We start from the raw sequence: 22,737 nt of genomic DNA on the forward strand, positions 1-22,737 counted from the left end.
CACCTGACTGAAAATGAAATGAACACACTCTCATATGTTTAGGAATGCTGTTAAATGTGACGTCTTTTCTCCCTACGGCTGCTGTCCACGCCATTCGCCGTCTTTTGGTCAGCTCCTCAACTTGTGGTCCTTCGTTTTTTTTCCAACTGGGAAAGGAGAAAAAGCGAACGCCATTGTCCAGTTTTTTGCCAGATCTATCATGTGATCTAATGTGGCATTTTTTTACGCAGCAGTACTGTCCCACCATGATTACTTTTAAGCGACTTTGGGGGACTTTTTTAGGGAGACGAGCAGTGTTTACATCCGCGATCCTCCAAATATGGCGCCCAACGTCCCACAATGCAAAGCGGCGTGACGTAACTTCACATTCGTGCCCAAACGGGAAGAGAGTCCAGCAGCAGGAAACGGTTCGGGTCTCGGTCTCCTCCGTCTCCTCCAGGAACAACAAAGAGTTATAGTAAAATGTCTGAGGTGGAGTTTCTGAGAGGATTCGTTACCGAGAGACTCACCGCCGTCTCCCAGGAAATCTTAGCGGCCGTGGACAGAGTCGTAGACGGGTACGAGGCGGAGGCTTCGGGCTTCAGACAGGAGATCGAGCGGCAGAGGAACCTGCTGGATGTTCTCCTGCAGCCTCGAGTCCGAAACAAAAACGGTTGGTGATTCAGTTTTAAATCCATGGACCTCAAAGTTGTGGTTTGTACCCAGCAAGCATTTTTGGTTGAAAAGACGTTTAAAGGACCGGTGAAAATTGGTTCAAATTGGATGAGTGGTGTGTCTAAACATTATGCATTTATCAAAGTATTTATCAGTAATACAGTGAAAATTTGAGGAAATGTGAAAATTGGCGTGGTCAATCATTCATCCATGTTTTGGCAGACAATACAAATAGCGCGCCGAACCAATCATTTACATTTTTTTTATTTATTTAACCTTTAGGCTATTTAACCAGGAATAATCCCATTGAGATTCAGAATCTCTTTTGCAAGGGGGTCCTGGCGAGGAAAGCAGCACAGTAGGTCCACACATCAAGTACACATTTGGACAACATCAACAAAACAAACATAAAAACAGCTAAAACAGTAACAGCAAATCACATCATTACAGTATAATCGCCAGCTGGAATAGAGCCAGTCTACATGTGCATTTGTTTGGGTTGCTGCAGACATGCACATCAGCAGGACACCAGCTGTAAAATAAGAGAGAGAATGAGTGTTGTCTCGAAAGAAAAAGTAAAGGAGAACTCGAGAACTCGGACAAGTGACTGAAAGACACGCTCGGTGTGCAATGGGGACAACAGGCAGTTGTAGCTTTGTGGGGGGGATGATCGTCAGTCCTCTCTTTGACGTCGATGCTCGAGACCATGACATAATTTCGATCGATTTCGTTAAAAAATCAAAACAGACACCCCTAACGATTACAAACCACAGCGTGCTTTCCAACACTTTCTTTTATTACATTTTTTTTCAGAGCACTTCCTACGCGCTAACGTCAGACACACGCTCATCCACACTGACTGACAATTATAAGCAGGTGCAGCCCTTGCGGGTAATGACGTCATGATGTAGGTAGATCCTTTGGTCCGCTGGCATAACAGCAGTGTGAAAGCGAACCTTAGGCTACTGGACTATATAAAAAAATGAAGTCCGGACCTTGTTCCGGACTATTAGGTATGAAATCCAGTATAGTCCTCTTGTTGCTCTGCTCTCTGCTCCTCTGGAAGCAGAACTGTGTGAGCTTTTAGGAGCAGTTCCTCTTTAACTTCTTCCATTGTAACAAATGTGCTTTTAAATCTGTAGGTGCAGATGTTCAGTGCCATCTTAATATTGTGCTCATCATATCTCTTTTCAAAGTCTTCTCTACATTTCTCCTTCATTTCCAGTGCCAGTGGGCTGTCACCTTCCTCATCTGGAGTGGCAGGACTGATGAGAGAGTCGTTTCTTTCTCTCCACTTGTGGTAGCTTTAAAGATTTTTGTTTTTCATTCAGCTGCCATGACATTTTATTAGATCTTGAAAAGCCTGAGACTGTCTTACGTAGCTGGGACAGACAGCTCGCCGCACGATCAATTTCTATGGCCTTTTTGACTGCAAAATGCAAATTGTGGCCAAAACAGGGAACCCAGAGGTGGTTGGAAAATGCCTTGCGGTTGTTGGTTGCATTGTCTGCTGTGATTCCAGACATTTTTGCCATATCAAGGCCCCAGGAGTCAGGAGTTCATGATGACATCTTCCAGGACCTCTTTCAGAGTGTCTGCTGTGTGGTCAGACTGCAAAGCAGAGCATCCTATGCACCAGGACTGCATTTCCCAGGATGCTGTAATGAACTGCAGAGTTACAGCCATGTAGGAACTTGCAGCTTTGCTTGTCCAGATGTCTGTAGAGCAGGAGATGAATGGTTTGTCTGCCAGCTGTGCACTAATTATTGACCTTGTCTCTTCATATATTTTTGGAATTTCGTTGTACATCAAGAAATTCCTTGAGGGGAGGTCATATTGTTTGTCCAGCTGCCGAATAATGTACTGCTGTATGGCACTTGGTCCATGCAGATGTATTCGGCGACTGCTATGTTCAGCCTTTTAGCATTTTTGAGTCTTTTGCATATTTTGTATCCTGTACTGCTGTAGCTCAAAAACAGCCTGAAGAGTAGGTTCCCTCTGAGTGGGGGCACTGGGTGGGATCACTCTATCCAGGCCAGAAGCACCAGACCTCTGCAGTGAAAAATAAAATTAAGGTGGTGATACATTTGTCATTTGTCAAGCTGAGGCCTTAATTACGTTGAGATACATAACCTAAAAATATTTTAAATAAATATTTTCATTAGATCATGCATGAATTTTACAGCTCTGGAAAAAAAAAAGGGATCACTTCAGATTTATTGTAAATCAGCATGTCTATGTATGGCAAAAACGTTACAAATCACTGTGAAAACATAATATAATATAAATAAACCAGCTCTATTTTTTTCTTCCAGAGCTACTTTTGTTAAGAGAGAAGGCTTGCTTTTAGCACTGAATGTGGCTTTTTTCATGATTAAATTACCTGTCATTCCCTGAACTCAGTGTGCAGGTCTGGGTGCTTGTCCTTTAGGTGTTGGAGGTGTTTCCACCCGTAGCCATCCATGTTTTAAAACACTGTTTACACAGTGGTGCATCAGCGTTAATTGCCTCGCCTTGCTCATTTGTTTTTAAGCCAAAGTACTGCCATATCGCACTAAGCGCCCCTGGTTTGTCCACAAGTTGCTGCGTGGTGACGGTTGCAGCAGTCATTCTCCTCTCCGTTCTCCTCTCTCTCTCTCTCCCTCTCTCTCCCTCTCTCTCTCTCTCTCTCCAACGTCTCTACTCTCTCCAAGCTTTCCTCCTGCTCCGTTTGTTGCTCCAGTCCACGCTGCTCGCTCACTTGCTAGCTGTTTCCTCCGGCTTACTTGCTTTTTCTTTTTTCCCCCCAAGCTCCGGCTTGCTCCTCGTCCTCTCAGCTGTAGTGACAACGCGGTGTCGTTGCGCTGTTGCGGGCGCTGCCGGCGGTGCTGCAAGTACCGGTCCCATCCAAATGCAGTATAGTACCATTTTAAATGCCTCAGTACCCCGGTACCAAATTTGTACCGGTATACTGAACAACCCTAGAGTTAACTTGACAATCCCGGTCAGACCGGAAGATCTGAGGCCTGTACTGCGAAGCCAGTTTAGTGGGTTAGCGAGGTATGTTGAGTGTAAAGCCAGCCTCTCCTGAGGCCTGTACTGCGAAGGAGGCTCAACATACCTAGGCTTTGTGCTCAAGATGCAGCTCAACAAACCCTCAAGTCCACAATCAGAGCTAAACGGTACCGTGACGGTGGTTATCAACTTAATTAGTCAAGTCCTGTTCTCAGCTTTGTGCTCTGCGCGCGTTCACATAAAAGGGGGCGTTTGACGTCATATTATTCTACTTCCGCACGAAATTGATCCACAACGGGCTGATTTCAGCCAAGACGAGTGCAATTGTTTTAATGGAGAGAGTATGAGCGATATTAAAAAAAAGCACGATCACAGCCTGAAGCAACAGTGTTGCTGCAAATATGACAAGAGAGGAGGCTGCTTTTAAATTTTCTGACAGCTCTTGCGCTACTTTTAAATATGAAGCTTTATCCATATAAACTAGAGCAACATCAACTGTCATTTTAAATTGTGTTTTATATTGTTATATATTTCACTGATCGCAATTATAACGCGAGTGTGTGTTTTATTGGAAGCAAGGCTGGATAGGTTACAGTGAGGGTTTTTTTTAGGTGCTGTAGCTACAAGCAAATCTCATAAACAAAGACCTTTTTAAATGTGAAAACAGCGGAGACTTATTCAAGATTTGCGTTTGGGCAACACTGAAATATAACAGGCGACACATCGGAATAAATTTATTCACGGCCACATTAAGTGAAATTATTAACTTTACCGATTATCCATCTGATTATCTGTCCTGCTGCGAGCGAACAACTTCTATCAGTGGTGACTGACTGTATATAAAAGTAAAATATAGGCTATAGTCTAATATATAATGAGCTCCTGACGCTCAGCTCAACGGGTGAGGAGGCGGAGACTCAGTGGAGACGCTCAGAGAGAAAACAGCAGCGATCAGCTGATCTCTCCCTCCGTACAAACGCTCCGTTCTGATCCAGCTCCACTGGACTTTCAAAGTAAAGGTGACGCCAGCTGTAAATGAGTTAAATAGTGAAACAGCGGCGCTTTTATAGCCGGTTTTATGATTAAACTCGGAACCAGGTTATGAGCTAAGCATAAGTTACCATGGTGATCTAGCCTCGTTAAAAGACAGCCACCGTCGCAGTACAGGAGAGGCTGGCTTTACACTCAACATACCTCGCTAACCCACTAAACTGGCTTCGCAGTACAGGCCTCTGTACTGCGAAGGTGGCTGTCTTTTAACGAGGCTAGATCACCATGGTAAGTTATGCTTAGCTCATAACCTGGTCCCGACCAGGTTATGTTCAGAGTTTAATCATAAAACCGGCTATAAAAGCGCCGCTGTTTCACTATTTTAACTCATTTACAGCTGGCGGCACCTTTACTTTGAAAGTCCAGTGGAGCTGGATCAGAACGGAGCGTTTGTACGGAGGGAGAGATCAGCTGATCTGCTGCTGACTTTCTCTCTGAGCGTCTCCGCCGAGAGTTGTCTCCGCCTCCTCACCCGTTGAGCTGAGCGTCAGGAGCTCATTATATATTAGACCAGGGGTTTTCAAAGTGTGAGAGAGTGAGCCCCCCTTAATGAAAAATAAACAGCTGTGCGCCCCCCCCCCCCCCCCCCCCCCCCCCCCCCAAAAAAAAAAAAAAGAGATAGAGAGAGAATTAAACAGCCTATTTATTATCAGTTACAATATTCATTGAACGCATATATTAGCCTAATTGTCATGACAACATATAAAGCACTGACTAATAAACCTAAACATTGATATAGAACTGTAACACACTCATCACACAAGCAGCTTCATGCTCTCCCTGTGTTCCCTATCTGGGAAGCAGACAGTCTGAGGTTGAAGTTTATATCAATGCACAGGTGAGACTGTGACAGGTGTCCACTGTACGTCTTGACCTCATGTCAGCTGTTCAGCTGTAGTAGAGGAGAACTCCGCTGTTTACAACTCCGCTGCGACGTGCATCTTTTTTTATATTGCGGCTTTATGCGGGAGGACACGCGGTATACAGCTGATCCAATGTTTATCTGAGCTTGGTCACTGTGAGAGGCACCGGGTCGCTTTGAGCTGCGTTCATATGAAGTTATAGCCTACCTGACGCTGTGCAGCACCTGACGCTCCTCTTTTTCTAACCAGAACAGCCGACGTACTAGTGCTACATTCAGCCGAGGCCAGCTGAGCTCCGCTCTCCCTGCAACACAGTCTCTCTGATCACTCGCTCTGAGCGTCACATATCGCCGCGGAGGGGATTGCATTGGGGCACCTTGGGCGTCAGTGCACAACGCGAAAGGGCCCTGACCAAGCGTCAGTTTATGACGCGTCGGGAGTGAGACTGTGTGTTGCATAATCGCAGTCTGTGTGTTACAACAAGATCGTGTTTTATCATATCGCAGTATAATTGCAAATTATAGACTACTGAAAAACATTAATCATTTAGCCCTATGTGCAAATTACATGTAACTCATCTTTTGTTTGAATGTTTTCAGTTTTTCTTTTTTTCTTCTTCTCATGTCGCGCCTCCCCTCAAACTCTCTGGCGCCCCCCAAGGGAGGCGCGCCTCACACTTTGAAAACCCCTGTATTAGACTATAGCCTATATTTTACTTTTATATACAGTCAGTCACCACTGATAGAAGTTGTTCGCTCGCAGCAGGACAGATAATCAGATGGATAATCGGTAAAGTTAATAATTTCACATAATGTGGCCGTGAATAAATTAATTCCGATGTGTCGCCTGTTATAGGTTTCAGTGTTGCCTAGGGGTGTAACGGTACACAAAAGTCACGGTTCGGTACGTACCTCGGTTCAGGGGTCACGGTTCGGTACGGTTTCGGTACAACAGACACTAATTGAATGTAAAACTAAAATCTGTCTTGTGTTATAAAAGTTAAAGGGACAACGAGGAGTTTTGGAAAAGCGAAGCGTTTTCACACTACATTTATGAGCCTCCGCGCGCACCGTACATTTCTTTGACCGGGCGCAAGACGGACTCATGTTTTCATTCATCAATAATTAAAGTCAGAGGTTCAAAGAGGTTCACATACCACCGTAGTTCCGACCATAAACGGCGATGCGGCTGCGTTATTCTCATGATTCGCAACGAAGGAAACGCTGGTCGGCTCGACCAGCACTTCCGCCACCACTAATAATAACAAAATAACGATAGAGACAGAACGATATATTTATCGAAAATGGGCCCATTAACAAGTGTGGGTAGCGGAGATTCATCCACATTAACGTGAGACTTTTTTATAACCGAATAGAAACTCCTCGTTGTCCCTTTAAAAGAAAAAATAATACAAAATTAAAGCCGCAAGCGGCGATGACGGGCCCTCGCTCACCCATGCGACCGCGGGGCCTGAGGCATGCCTGGGCTGCAATGTTTTGTTCATCCACCAGGTGGCGCTAAGCAGTTGTGGGCGGGTGCGTTCAGGGGCGGCCCCTCATCACTCATGTGAAGTTTGGAGTGAATCGGACAAAGCATGAGGGAGTTATGAGCAGTTAATGGTTCGTCCACTAGGGGGCAGTAATGGGATGCGTGCAGGTGTGTTCAGGGTCAGCCCCTCATCACTCATGTGAAGTTTCGTGGATATCGGACAATGTTGATGTAAAATATGCCACTTCCTGTTTCCACTAGGGGGCGAATGAGTGAGATCGCCTATGAGCATATGGAGACGTTGAGGTCGTGACCCTGGACCTGTGTACCAATTTTCATGTTGATACGAGTTCATTAAAGCCATCAAAAAGCCAAACGTATGTTCATGGCGAGGAATCGTAGCCACGCCCCCACACGGACGCCATTACTCGTAGCTTCACAGCGTTCATGATGTAGCTTCACCACCTTAGTCTGCATGTTTTAGAAGTGGAATGAAGTTGATGGGGTCAACTATGTGCCATCAGTACACGTTAAGGTAAAACCTGGCCACTTCCTGTTACCACCGGGGGGCGCTATGAGTGACGTAGGAAATTAATATATGGGGACGTTCAGGGCGGAGCCGTCATCATGTCCAGCAAGTTTGAAGTTGATCAGATAAAGTATGTGGGCGTGAGAGCTGTTCGAAGGTGAAATGGCGAGCAAACGAAAAGTCGCCAAAATCCTCAAGGCCCCAGAAGCCACGCCCTTTGACCTAGAGACCTGCGGAGCACAACTTTTGATCAGAGTGGCATCTCGGTGGTCTCTAGCCAATTTGAAGTCAATCGGACAAAATCCCTAGGAGGAGATAGATCAAACAGGTCAAAAATTCAAATCAAAATGGCCGACTTCCTGTTGTGATTTCACCATGACATAAGAGGCTTTTTTGTGCGTCTTGCCATGTTCTATAAGCCCACCAAATTTCATGCGTCTAGGTGACACACAAAGGCGGGGCTGATGTTTTGAAATTTTCTAGGGGGCGCTATTTAGCCATTTGGCCACGCCCATTTCCAACGACTTTAAAATATCAAATTTTTCGCCAGTCCTGATGTGCATGCCAAAATTTACGCGTTTTGGGGCATGTTGAAGCCTCCAAAAATGCGATCCTTTTGAGAGAAAAAGAATGAAAGAAAGAAAGAAAGAATAATAATAAACATAGCAGAAACAATAGGGCTTTCGCTGGGCGACAGCAGTCGCCGCTCGGGCCCTAATAAAACAAGTGCATTAGGAGTGTTATAATGCCATTCATTAATTCTAGAGGAAAAAAAACGTGCACTTGACAACTGGCAACTATTATTCGAATTATTAAATTATTATTATTAAAAAATATTATTAAAAAAACAAAACAATAAACTGACATCAATGTTGGTTTACACAGTTAAATTAGACTAGCAGTTACTTTGGTGATGTTTCTGGTCCTGCCTGTGTTCATAAAACATATTAGGCAGCTACACGCACATCCCCCAAAAAACTGAAGACTAGGTGCTGGACCACCAAGAAAGACACAGGTAAGGAAAAAAGGAGACCGCACACTAGTTAAAAGCTCCCGTGACAGTTTAATGTCACTCACGTTTCAGGCGTCAGCCCTTCATCAGACAATGTGTCTGATTATATATAGTGTGCGGTCTCCTTTTCTCCTCACCTGTCTGTGTTCATGTCAAGAGGCTTAAAAGCTGCGGGATAAGTTGTTGCACACAACTAGTCTTTTTACTTGCACCAGTGATTGACATATCAGGGTGAACATGCGCTACGTGTTTGATGCGTTTCTAGCGACGCACCGCGCATCCGTGAAACATCGCCGACGGACTTTGTCCGGTGGACCAGTCGCGAGCATGGATGTATTAAGGGCCTTTCACACCGAACGCGGCAGGCGGCGGAAGGCGGCAGCAAACCCATTCATTGTGTACGTGCTACCGCGGCGCACGGGCGAATGGCTCTGCGCCGAGCTGAGCGGCACGCAAGGTGGGCGCGTGCCGCGGCGGCACGCTGCGCCCGAATTAAAAAAATTTTAATCCGGGCGCAGCGCGCTGTGACGACATCTCGGCGCGTCCAATAGGAGAGGATGTAGTGGAGTCTGAAAAAAAATCAGCCGCTTGCAGAGTGAAAACAAACGGCCAGACGTTCAGTTAAAGTGACGGATGCATGAAGTGAGTTGTCATCCTCCTGAGGATCAGACCAACTCTCTCTAACAGGCTGTTAAACTGCTCCCTGCTCAGCCTGACGCTAAAGTTCACCTGGAAGCAGTCGTTTTGTAGCTCCTGGCGAACATATCTTTGTATATACCCCCCCAAATCCTGTCTTGTTTGTTCGGTCGCTTAGCAACCTGCGCCATATGTGTGAGCGCTGCCGCCCTGCTCTGGGCGCAGCGCATACCGCGCTCGGTGTGAAAGGCCCTTTATGGTCGCGAGCCGCCGCCGTTTGTTTCATTGAGAAGCCACAGTGACATGAATGAAGCAGACAGCTCTCCTCCTCTATCATCACTTCTCTTCTTCGTCTGCTATGACGGCTGCAGGCAGCTTCGAGGCTCATTACCGCCACCTGGATTCGAGTGAGGACTCGACTTTTTTTTTTTAATATTCATTCAGACGTATTCGTCGTGTCACTGTGTGCACCGAACCGTGACCCCCGTACTGTGACGGCACGGGATGAATACATATACCGTTACACCCCTAGTGTTGCCCAAACGCAAATCTTGAATAAGTCTCCGCTGTTTTCACATTTAAAAAGGTCTTTGTTTATGAGATTTGCTTGTAGCTACAGCACCTAAAAAAACCCTCACTGTAACCTATCCAGCCTTGCTTCTAATAAAACACACACTCGCGTTATAATTGCGATCAGTGAAATATATAACAATAGGCTATAAAACCCAATTTAAAATGACAGTTGATGTTGCTCTAGTTTATATGGATAAAGCTTCATATTTAAAAGTAGCGCAAGAGCTGTCAGAAAAATTAAAAGCAGCCTCCTCTCTTGTCATATTTGCAGCAACACTGTTGCTTCAGGCTGTGATCGTGCTTTTTTTAAATATCGCTCATACTCTCTCCATTAAAACAATTGCACTCGTCTTGGCTGAAATCAGCCCGTTGTGGATCAATTTTGTGCGGAAGTAGAATAATATGACGTCAAATGCCCCCTTTTATGTGAACACGCGCAGAGCACAAAGCTGAGAACCAGACTTGACTGATTAAGTTGATAACCACCGTCACAGTACCGTTTAGCTCTGATTGCGGACTTGAGGGTTTGTTGAGCTGCATCTTGAGCACAAAGCCTAGGTATGTTGAGCCTCCTTCGCAGTACAGGCCTCTGGTCCCCATGTTATTATTTGGCAGACTCAAGAAATACTGGCTAGACATTTCTTATCGTACATTCACAGGCTAGCTACCTAACGCTGTCACTGTAACCGGATGTTTAGACTGTTGAAACAGTCTATAGCAGGGCTGCCCAATTTGGGGCCCACGAGACGATTATTTTTGGCCTGCGGCCCATGCTCGAATTATACATTTTTTAAATTTCTATAATTGTCCCACCGTGATGTATGTTGCATGTATAACTCTGAACACTAGGTGGAGTCTGTCACCAACGTGCTGGGAGTGTTCATAGAAGAAGAGACAGGAAGTAAACACACAAGTTATTCTGACTGTGTCCAGCCCAGAGCTACGAGCTCCAAAGAGATTTAGCACAGAGAGGTGGCGGCAACGGCAATGGTAGCAGCAACGACGACGGGGCTGTTGCCCCCATCGTCATCATTGCCGGTAACGCTACCCTTGCCGCCATTGGTACCATGCCGTTGCCGCTTTAGAACTTTCTCCAGAGCTCCGGCGGGCTCTGGAGGGGAGGCTGGCTGGCCGTGCAGCCCAGCACATGGCGCTGCGTGTGGGTGAGAGGAGCAGGGAGACTGGGCATTAGCAACGGCAACAAATTCACAGGCTACTGCTTTTCTGGGGACGGCACAGATAGCAGACAATGCCCTTCTCAACCAGAGTACCAGTGCCTTTGCTTTGTTTTAACAGCAGGGCTCCAGTCTATTATTTTTCACTAGGAGCACAGTGGGCCCGAACTTAAAATTTCAGGAGAGCAAGCATAAAATTTAGGGGCACACACTTGTAAATTGACTTAAATGAATAGTGTTATTTAGATTAGATTAGATTGTCTTTATTGTCATTGAAAAAAGAATTCCAACGAAATTCACGTTGCTTCTCCGCTGTGATACCACACAACACACACAAGACAGAATAAATACAAAACATAAAACCTATAAAAACATCATGAAATATTAGTATAAAAGCATATGGGAACATTAGTCCACACACAAAAAAAGAGATATTGCATATTGCCCGCAGGGGATTGCACAACCCATTGTTGCCTATCTGTTCTTTAGGCTGCTATTTAGTTCTTTAATGGCACAAGAATAAAAACTGTTCTGGAGTCTTGATGTGCGACTCTTCAGGCATCTGTAGCGCTTTCCAGACGGCAAAAGTGTGAAGTGGTGGTTTCCTGGATGTGAGGAGTCTTTTATTATGTTATTTGACCTGTAGATGTCTTCGAGGGCGGGGAGTTGTGTGTTGGTGATGGACTGTGCCGTCTTTATTACCCTCTGTAGCGCCTTCCTCTCGGCTTTCGTGCAGCTCCAGAACCACACAAGGATGCCATGGCAGAGGATGCTCTCCACAGAGCAGCGGTAGAAGGACAGCAGCAGCTCTTTTGAGAGGTGGACTTTCCTCAGAGTCCTCAGGAAATAGAGCCGCTGCTGAGCCTTCTTCACGAGGGCAGTGGTGTTGGTAGCCCATGAGAGGTCCTGTGACATGTATGTGCCCAGGAACCTGTATTCACCGACCCTCTCGACCTCCACACCCTTGAGGTACAGAGGTGCTGGTTCTGCCCTCCTCCTCCTGAAGTCCACAATCATTTCTTTTGTTTTGTTGGGGTTTAGTGCCAAGTTGTTGTTTGTGCACCAAACTATCAGATTGTGGACCTCGTCCCTGTATGCTGTCTCGTCACCGTTTTGAATCAGCCCCACCACTGTTGTATCATCAGCAAATTTTATTATTCTGTTTGTGTCATGGATTGTTGTACAGTCCGAAGTGTAGAGTGTGAAGAGGACAGGAGAAAGCACACACCCCTGGGGAACTCCAGTGCTGAGCGTCAGGACCGGGGAGTGGTAAGACCCCATCTTAACAGTCTGGGGGCGGTCTGTCAGGAAGTCTTTGATCCATCTGCACATGCTCTCAGCAACTCCAAGTTCAAGCAGTTTGTCTATTAGCCTGCTAGGGATGACAGTATTAAAGGCAGAGCTAAAATCCACAAACAAAATTCTTGCATATGAGCCTGGGTGTTCTAGGTGGGTCAAAACAGAGTGCAAGGTGGTGTTTGTGGCATCCTCTGTTGACCTGTTTGCTCTATATGTGAATTGATGCTGATCGAGGGAGGGTGGGAGTAATGATTTAATGTGTGCCAGGACCAGCTTCTCAAAACACTTCATCACTGTTGAAGTAAGAGCTATTGGTCTGTAATCATTTAGATTACTGATATATGTTTTCTTGGGGATGGGTACAACAGTGGTGGATTTGAGACATTTAGGGACAGTGCATGTTGCCAGGGAGAGGTTAAAGATGTTTGAAAATACCTCGGCCAGCTGGTTACTTTGTATGAGTGTTTATTTTGCACAATTATATTCAATCATATTTAATTTTAATGTTTAGTTTCGGCCCGTGACCATCCACCCCGATTCATTTTGGCCCTTCACTGAGAAGAATTTGGGCACCCCTGGTCTATAGCCTGTTTTATACAAACATCTGCACAGGAGTGATTAATCTGTCCATGAGGTACCTCCTCCTGGTGGGGGGTTAACAGATACTTCTAGAAGTAGATATTGTTACGTTGATGAAAAAAAAAAAAAAAAAAAGTAAAAGTACTGGTGTAGAAATTGAATTGAATTAAATTGAATTGAATACCTTTTTATTGTCACTCATACCAAGGTATAAACAATATTCAAATTGCAAACCTCCATGTGGTTTAAAACATCAGTGAAGATTAAAAAAAAGAAAAAGAAAGACACACAAGCAAAGTCAAAGTGTTCGCTGTCACAAAAGACACAGAAGAGAAGACGAACAAGACAAACACAAACCACCACGGGGAAAGCAAAGCCGCTGCATGCGTCTGCGCCGCCATCCACTCAAATCCAAAGTAAAAGTAATAAGTAGCTGCGAGACTCCTGACCAATCAGAGGCTCATAGCAGGAGCAAAATTCCTTGATCTCAGACTAGCGTCCACTGAGAAGGTCACTGGGGTTCATAGAGACAGCAGTTATGAGTGACAGTATGAAGACACTGTTGTTCATGATGTGTTTCATTGTTTCTGCAGGTGATCAGCAGCTGTTGGAGATTGAAGCAGAGGATCCACCTGAGTTGACCTCTAGTCTGGATCAGGAAAACCCAGAGAGTCTACATGTTAAAGAAGAAAAAGAGGAACTACCGACCACTCCAGAGTTCCCCCTCACTTCTGTTCATGTAAAGAGTGAAGATGAGGAGGAGAAACCTCAGTCCCTACAACCTCATCAAAGACAAACTGAGGCAGAGCCTCCATCCAGCAGCTCAGCTGAACAGATAGAGGCCGATGGAGACGACTGTGGAGGATCTGAACCAGCCAGGAACTCAGATCAACATGAAGATCTTCAACCAGATACAGATGATGAGGTCTCAGAGTCGATCTCTGAGACTGAAAACAGTGATGATGACTGGAGAGAAACCAGAGCACCTGAGTCCGGTTTGAACAGTGGAGTTGCTCATGTAAGTGATGAAGAATGTAACACTGGTAAGAAGTCTCATTGTAAAAAGTCTCGCCGCTGCGCAGAGTGTGGGAAAACATTTAGCAGAACCTCAGCTTTGAAGAAACACATGAGGATCCATACAGGAGAGAAACCATTTGACTGTGCTACCTGTGGTAAACAATTTAGTCAAAGATGGAATCTTAAAGAACACATGAGGATCCATACAGGAGAGAAACCATTTGACTGTGCTACTTGTGGGAAACAATTTAGTCACAGATGTCATCTTAAAGAACACATGAGAATCCATACAGGAGAGAAAACATTTGCCTGTGCTACATGTGCTAAACAATTTAGTTCAAGAGGGAGTCTTAAAGAACACATGAGGATCCATACAGGAGAAAAACCATTTGCCTGTGCTACCTGTGGTAAACAATTTAGTCAAAGAGGGAGTCTTAAAGACCACATGAGGATCCATACAGGAGAGAAACCATTTGACTGTGCTACCTGTGGTAAACAATTTGGTCAAAGAGGGAGTTTTAATTATCACTTGAGAATCCACACACAGGAGAAACCATTTGACTGTGCTACCTGTGGTAAACAATTTAGTCAAAGACGGTATCTTAAAGAACACATGAAAGTCCATACAGGAGATAAACCATTTGACTGTGCTACCTGTGGTAAAACATTTAGTTTAAGAGGGAGTCTTAGAGAGCACATGAGGATCCATACAGGAGAGAAACCATTTGAATGCCCTACATGTGGGAAACGTTTTTCACATCGAGCGTGTTTCAATAAGCACTTGAGACTCCACACACAGGAAGAAACCATTTAGTTATGCTATTTGTGGGAAAGGATATTTCACATTGAGGCACATGAAGTCTATACAAAAGTTAAACCTTTTTCTTGTAGTGTGTGTGGAGTACATGTAAGACAGTAGGTAGTCTTAAAGCCCCAGTATGTAACTTATTTGGCTTTTTATTAGCAAAATTCAAATATTGCTTTATACGTATTTCACTGAAGTCGAATCACACCCGCATACAAATGAAAGCTTTCTGGTACCTTAGAATGAGTTGTTACAAGTTGTTACAAATATACAAGGGGGGGTGCACCGAACCGCGGCCGCCATGTTGCATCGCCATTTTCACGTTCAGTGCCAGTGTGACCGTAGGTAACCACAGAAACTCACCGGAGCTGTCGGCTCGGGGAGAAAGTTTTCCAGGTAGCGCCTGTTAAAACTGTCACCACTGTGTAGTGTGAGGAAGGACGGAGGCACTGATGTTGCATTCAGGTGCAGTCAGACACCTGAATGGTGCCGTCGACAAACCAACCGGATGTCATTTTACTCAACGAGAGAAAGACGGTAAAACGTGGGTCAGGTAAACAATACGACATCACCATGACAACATATTCTCACGCCTGTATTGTTTTGCCTTGTGCTGGCGGACCACTTCTTTACATAGACGCTTGTTTATCCTGTTACGTGCAGCGTCTGTTGTCTGTCTGACGTCTGCCCGATTTCACGTGAACGCAACATCAAGAATACGTTCCGATATGCAACCGCACCACTAGATGGGGGTAATTCCTACATACTGGGGCTTTAAGACACCTTAAAACATTAGTTTTAACCCAGTTTCTTGTTTTTATATGATTAATCACTTGCTCCCAGCTTTTATTGTGTACACCTTTTAAAACATGGACTAAAGCTTTTAGTCATCGGGCTTGTGGTTGACTCATATTACACCGGAGATGTGAAGTGAACACAGAAGTTGTGACGCCAAACCGCATTAGCGAGGCGCCAATTAAAAAAAAGACTTTTAACTGTGTGGGATCTGCAACCAACGGGTGAAGTGGACTGTCTGCCCAGGAGTGGGGAAGGTCTCCCTGGACACTTCGGCACCAGGGCCAAAATCCTACTCACCTCACTGTTGTTGTAGCACTGTGTTGGGTGACTGATCCCCAGCACAGGCTGCAGGTATGATGGCAGTGTGCGAGTCCTGTCTCCCCACCCTCTCAAAACTGAGGGAGAGCGTCTCTGGCCTGAAGGCTGACCTCAAGGAGAGGGACAAAATCCTCATGGATTTCTCCACCGTCGCCACGACCCAGTCCAAGCTCATCGCCCACCTGAAAGCATGACCGAAGCATGACGACCACGGACAACACCACCCTGCCGTGGACTGGCTCCATCACCACTGGATCTCCGGCACCAGCACTTGCCGAGTCCCGCTGGCACCACCAGGGAGCCAAGCCCAAGGACCTTCTGCCGCCCTGAAGCCTGCGTCACTGAGGTGGAGTCCTCCGCCTGGAGGCCGGCATCAACAACATCAAAAACCAACAGTCGGAGGTCCTCAAGCAGGACTTCAGGTCCATGGTGGACCAGCCTGCTTCCCCCGCCGCGCTATGGTGACGTCACAACCAGTCGCCTTCACCAGCTGCACCTGTGGCTTAAGGGATACTGCCTGGGAAAAAGTATTCCATATGTGGACAATTTTATGGCTTTTTTAAACAGACCCCACCTTTTTAAACAAGGCGGCCTACACCCAAACCAGGAGGGGTCAAGGCTTTTATCAGTCAACATTGACATGACAGTCTGGTCCTGCACCACAACCACCTCCTGACTCACTGTTAACACACATGCACACAGACCCATCACCCCTCACTCACCCCCACCTTCCCCCACAACATGTTACACCCACACCATACACACCTTTCCCCTCCCTGCCACCAGAATCTCTGGGCTTTCATACCATCAAAACCATCATTTCTCACAGACAGTTGAAATCCAGGAATGTTTTTCAGGTGTGATGTGATTTTTAGACATGAAAATGCTACCTGCCTTTTTAGATCCAATTCCCACACCATTTTTTAAAACACTCTATGGATTCTTTGAGGAACAGCTCTTATGGTGAATTGCTCTCTTCAGACAGGTGTCTTCCCCACCTCCTTTAAAACGGCAGTGGTGAAGCCATAGTGCGAATTACAGGGGGTTTGGGGGGGTTTGACCCCCCTAATTACGACTTCAACCCCCCTAAAAGAGGTACAAATAACAGATAGGGGTGTTGAAACATTTATATTTCTTATTAGTAATCATAATTACTACAATATACAGTATTTCCATAGTCACGCCTGGAAGATGCTTGTAGTAAAATTTCAGACACCCCTAGTGGACTATACCATTTCATTGCCTGAATCTGCGTGTCACTGACTGGCTCACATCCAAGTTGGCGTGTACATTTAAAAAAAAAAAAAAAAAAAGACTTCACGCCGTGTCATGGAGTACTGTAAATTAATGTAAGTAGCTACCAAGCTATTTAATATACTTACTTACTAACTTTGAGAGTTTCAGAATTATATTGTGTCAGGTGTCTACAGCTCATCTTGTAGTATACCTCCTACCTTTAGTTTTTTGCTAGGAACAGCTGGCCCTTGCCTGCTCGTCCCTCTCTGGCGTCTTCCATGTTGATTTTCATATGCTGCTTCCTCTGACTCTTTAACGTCACTATTCCTTACCACGTCGCGTGTCTGTCCGTTTGATTAGAAATCGATCCATTTTGTGCCCTGTGCACGTCACTCTGGTTAGCGGAGCTATCGTAACCTGCTAGTCAGGTTGTAAACAAAGCCGCATGCTGCGTTGCCAAGTTTGACAGTTGCCCCCTTTTGGAAACAACCTAATTTAAGTGAATGAGAAGTTTAATGTGGATGTTTGCGTGTTTGTAGTGCAGTGTTAGGCTATTTGTGTAGCCTATATTTATGTAGCACATTTAAAAAAAATCTTTTATAATTTCATTTTAATAATCTTTGAGAGGTTTTAACACTGAAAAACATTGGTGACCTCAAAATCAAACTTTGTGAGCTGTTTTCTTAAAATAGTCTGATATGTTTCTCACTTGGTAAAGATAAGAGTCACTCTAGCTCAGGCTTTTGAGCCTATAGACTATAGGGTCCTATCTTATCCATTTGTTCCAATATTGGGACCAGTACAGGATGTGAATCTGTCTAGAGCATGTATGGTAACACATCTGCCATCATGTAGATCGATCCACACAATGCTGAACCAGAACCAAGTGTGTTTGGTTCTGGTTTAGCATTGTGTGGATCTCCAGAAATGAGGGTTTGCTAGGGTGTGTGTGCGTGGGTCTGAATTTCGGCAGTTTAGATCTAGAATATTTTGTTGGTGACTACAAAAGTTGTTTGTGTGGTACATTATGTGCCGCATGAACTGTAAAATTGTGTAAAATATGGTTTATCATCATCTACAGACTGTAGACATTTCATTGAACAAGCAAGATACCTGTTAACTCAAGCGCCAGTGCGGTACTGCGCTGTACTGCGCTGTACTTCAGAAAACAAGCATTTCCTGATAAACCACTGAAGCCAAAGCACCATTATGCCAGCCACTATCCAGAGCTCATAATCCACTTCGGACCACTTATTCATTAGTGGACATTGAGATTTGAGAACAAACACACTTTAAACAATGTGCGAGAAAACTGCACAATTTTAAAAACTTGTGCTCAACTCTTGCAGAGAGGCATCAGCTCCTCCAGGCATATCTTACGGCTGGAGATCTCTTCCCACCAACTGTTGTTGTGTAAAACGCAGCTGCATTTTTTCCAAACGACTACAATGATGCCATCAGGTAATTGGTATCGAGCTATGATTTTGGCCCTGAAAATACTTTGATTGCTCATGAGGCAACTGTGAAAGGAACAAAATACAAGAAAAACATGCATATCATCATAGATGAGAGTTCTAGGGGCCTTATGATTGGGAAGACCATTGTGATTCTTATCCACAATAATTCAGAGGTCTATTTTATCACTGAAAAATGTGAGGCCCTGCTTCTCCATGATTTAGGGGTTTATAGCTTCACGCCAATTCAGGGATGTTACTGTTGTGTTAACCAAGACAATCTGGCTTGCCCATTACCAGAGTACATTTTCTGTGACATGACAATAATTGTTCCACACCATTCTTTCCTCTCCATAGAGAGCAATGGAGGAGACAACCTTGGAAGGGGAGCTGAAGGAGACCCTCTCCAGTGCATTGCCAACCGTCTCTGAAGCAGTCCAACAGCTTGTGATTGGCAAGCTGATAAACTCTGGTGTAGAGTCCAAAGATGACCTCAAGTATATCAGGGTGGAGGACATTGAAGACGTACTTCCTGTCATTCAACAGCGTAAACTTTTGAATGCATTCAAACTGGGTATGTTTATTTACATTCACAATATTAGTATTTCACTACATAATATACTAATGCATTGATTAATTAAAATCTATGGCCTAATATCTCATATTTGTTTTGTCAGTTTTAGAGACAGAGACAGTTACATTAGACCTCCAGTTCCTCCCCTCTTCCATCACTGCAAACAACAGCAACTCTACACCATTCTCCAGTCCATCCAGCTCATCTTTGCTGTCCTGCTTGGCATCTAGTGGAAATGAAGACAGCCAGCCCTCCTCCCACACAAATAAGTCATGGCCAGAATCCTTTCAGGTACCATGGGACCTCATGCCTGTGGAGATTCGTTCAGCCATCTCAGATGGTAAGAGGCCTTCACCTGCCGCACGACGACAGATGGTGAGAGTGCTAGCGGATGAGATGAGGAAGCATGAGCCAAACCCGACACGCTCACAGTGCCTCACAGTTTGCCGGAACCTTGCTCTCCAATACCCAAATAGTTTTGCCGATCAACTTGACAACGGTCAACTTCTGGATAGCGGATATACATCACTCCTAATGCAAGTAAAAAATCGGATCGAAAACCTGAACCGCACCAGCAGCTTTCGACCACACCGTTCATCTGGCCATGGACAAAAGAGAGGACCTACAGACATGTATGGCTGTTCCAGGTTTCAGCCCAGCCTCCCACCAGATGAGACTGAAGACACAGTGGAGAGCAAACGTCAAAAACTGGAAGCGATTTACAGTCGGAATGGTATAAATGGGGCTGAGAGAGCAGAGGTTAAGCAGCTAATGGAAAAAACTTTCTATCTGCAGCGGTGCCACATAAATGTTCTACCAGCACCAAACATTGAGGATATAAGATCCAAGTGGCCATTCCTGCTCACCCAGAAAGGGCTTAGTTCTCACTTTGAGCTTCTCACTGATATCCCTCTGCTGCATACACTTGAGCTAGCCATGGAGGACTGTGGCAGAACCATTATGGAATTCTTCAAGACTAAACCCACCAATGCAGGAGTCAAGGAAATTCTCTGTCTGGATGAAGATGTCGAGCCGTCCTTTTTTGTCACCCAGCTTCTGATGGCTCATTTCTCAGAGAACATCTCAGGACTAGTTCTTCTTGCAAGTGTACGTTTCCATTAAAAAATACATTGTATGGGGAGGTGAGTGGCGCAGTGGGTGGAGCGGCCGCCCCATGTGGAGGCTGCGGGCGGTTCCGGTTTGAGTCCTGTGACGGGCGGCCCTTTCCTGCATGTCATTCCCCTTCTCTCTGCCTCCCCCTTTCCTGTCTATCTCTATTGTGTGCTATCAAATAAAGGCAAAAAAGCCACACAAAAAATACACTATATATATGCCATGTCACAATTTATCAAGAGTAAACTTTGTATTTTGCTTTCTTTGTGCCAGGCATCTGCCACTGCAGCTGACATTGAGAGGACAATCTCCATTCCTGCTACTCCTCGTCTGATACTGCTTGGTATGTTTACATCACTGAATAAGCAAGCAACAACATTCTCTGATTTCTTTTGTTATATGAATGCATTGTTTACATTTTTTTTTTTACACTTTCTCTTGGTTGGAGTAATAGTCAATACATTTTCACATTTGCTTAAAAAAAATAAATTAAAAAAAAGTTGCCTTTAGAGACATGTTTAGAATAATTAGCACAATTGGAGATACCTATTGTTTTATCAAAAGCACATCTGACTGTAACGTGGGTATAGGACCATAAAAAACAAAGCTTATCCTTTTGACAAAATGCACACATTTATATCACAATTACTGTTTTGTAACAATAAAGATTGTGCTACTATTGATATCGGGGGCAGTTTAAATGAGAGGCAGTAACTGTAACTAATCAATTATGAACAGAATGTAAAATGATTTTTTTTTCATCCAGTACTACACATGAAATTCTATTTTGCAACTCAACACAAATCATTTCAAACATGGACTGAAAATCTGTAAAGAAAAAAAAAGAAAAAGAAATTTAACAGGAGAATTCTTCGTCAAGTTTCAGGTGAAACAGCGGGAAGCTGTATTCAGCGCTGGATGGTCAGCCTCGAGGGCCGTGTCATATGTGAGGGAACCCAACCCACCTTCTTGACAGGGCTTGCTGCCTTATTTTCCACCTTCTACATCTTCAATCTCCGATACCAAGAAGAGGCGTCATGCACTCTTGAATTCATCCAAAGGTTAGGCTTTCTTATCTTTTCAATGGCATGCTAATTGTGAACTAAACATTTGCTGCTTTTTATTTTGTTGTTAATGTAAGTGAGTTACACAACTTGATTTTTACACTTTCACTATTATTTTTCAGGCGATTCATTGGTATAAACCCTGAGCGAGGCACCAAAGCTGCACGGGGCAAAGTCTTGTCAAAAAAAACTGGCAAAGCCACAAGCAAGAAGTTGACAGCGTTCAATCCGCATGTATCCACTCTGCTGAGGAGACTCATGGATTTTCAGTGGGACTTCATTTAAGATGGTGAGATTATTCAATCCCATCACACACACACACATAAAGACACCAGCTTGTTTCGTTGCTTTAATTCTCCCTCTCAATCACACCCTCTTTCTCTCTCCCTTACAGGGTTGAATGTCTGAATCCTTGTTATTCTCACTGAGTTATTTGTGTCCTGTTTCTGAACGTACACATACAACTGTTTGAATGTTTCATGCTGACATGATTTGACTGTCTCAGGGGTTAGGTCAGGACTTTAGATATTTTTTCAGGGCTTGTGATACCTTTCTTTGGATTTTTATGTTCATAGACCACATTACAATATATAGCAGATTGCAAGAAGATGGTTACAAGGGGTTTGTGAATTTATGATTTATTAATTGCTCAACTGTCTGCAACTGCCAGTACTGCACAAAGAAAGCAGTTTTCCAGGTGCTATAATTTCTGAAATGTATCTCGTTATTATGAACCTGAATTGTGAATCATATTCACTGAATTTTTTTTTCTTTTCACAAACACACAACCATGATTATGCAAAATGTTTACACTTATCTGGCTAACTTTCTAATCTGCTTTGTGGAACAGTCTCTTAGAGACGGCTTTACAGCAAATTATTTAAACAGTCCCATCCTGTTTTTTTCATTAACAGTAAAAAGCTGTAAAAAATGTTAATTTTAGATAGAATAGTAATGGTCTTTTTTATAAGCAACATGTTTCTTGAACAGTGATGTCACAGACAAAATGAGACTGCAGCATGTCATCTGCTGATGGGCTGCTTGTGGTTTTACCATAGACTGTAAAAAAATATGGACGTAGCATCCGTGACATCACCCATTGGTTTTGGGGAGTCGTTTTTGTGACTCAAATATGGCGGGCCTGAACAGCGCCATGTTGGATTTACCGGCCGAGAACCCGCCCACTGGCCTCGAAGCAGCTGTTCACGGACCGCTCCGGACCTGTCACTCAACGTTTCCGCGCCCTAATTGGCGAGAATTTTATGATAGTAAAATGGTAGAGTTAAAAATAAAATTCACCCCCCTCAGAGTGTGTGCGGGGGTAGAAACTATCGGTTGAGACCAAAATATGTGATGGCACCATGTAAAGTCGGCGATTTTAACATGGGGGTCTATGGAGATTGCTGCTTTCTGACACCAGCCCTCAGAGGAAGCCGAGGGGATTGCAGTTTTTTGACGCGGAAGTGAGCTTCACTTCTCAGACCGACAATATCTGACTTTTCAATA

At 44.5% G+C, this 22,737-nt stretch overlaps 1 protein-coding gene across 2 annotated transcripts; it reads left to right on the forward strand.

Moving 5' to 3' along the window:
- The first annotated feature begins 405 nt into the window (after positions 1 to 405).
- Positions 406 to 22,054, forward strand: LOC310994877 (uncharacterized protein). Of its 2 annotated transcripts, XM_083983760.1 has the most exons (8): positions 406 to 652; positions 13,446 to 13,870; positions 18,838 to 19,054; positions 19,158 to 20,161; positions 20,441 to 20,510; positions 21,048 to 21,228; positions 21,354 to 21,520; positions 21,626 to 22,054. In XM_083983760.1, exons 1-7 carry the CDS (start codon positions 463 to 465, stop codon positions 21,514 to 21,516), a joined length of 2,250 nt encoding a protein of 749 aa, XP_083839886.1. In that variant the 5' UTR covers positions 406 to 462; the 3' UTR covers positions 21,517 to 21,520; positions 21,626 to 22,054. The 2 variants fall into 2 exon arrangements, with proteins under 2 accessions (XP_083839886.1, XP_083839885.1); XM_083983759.1 differs by having other exon boundaries at positions 21,354 to 22,054.
- Positions 22,055 to 22,737: the final 683 nt, after the last annotated feature.

The sequence above is a fragment of the Trachurus trachurus genome, assembly GCF_905171665.1.
Source record: "Trachurus trachurus genome assembly, chromosome: 12".
NCBI classification, from domain to species: domain Eukaryota; kingdom Metazoa; phylum Chordata; class Actinopteri; order Carangiformes; family Carangidae; genus Trachurus; species Trachurus trachurus.

Coding starts and splice junctions, on each gene's coding strand:
- LOC310994877 (XM_083983759.1), top strand. CDS start 463: ATGTCTGAGGTGGAGTTTCTGAGAGGATTCGTTACCGAGAGACTCACC. Junction 19,055..19,157: donor TTTGAATGCATTCAAACTGG/GTATGTTTATTT, acceptor TTGTTTTGTCAG/TTTTAGAGACAGAGACAGTT. Junction 21,229..21,353: donor ACTCTTGAATTCATCCAAAG/GTTAGGCTTTCT, acceptor ATTATTTTTCAG/GCGATTCATTGGTATAAACC.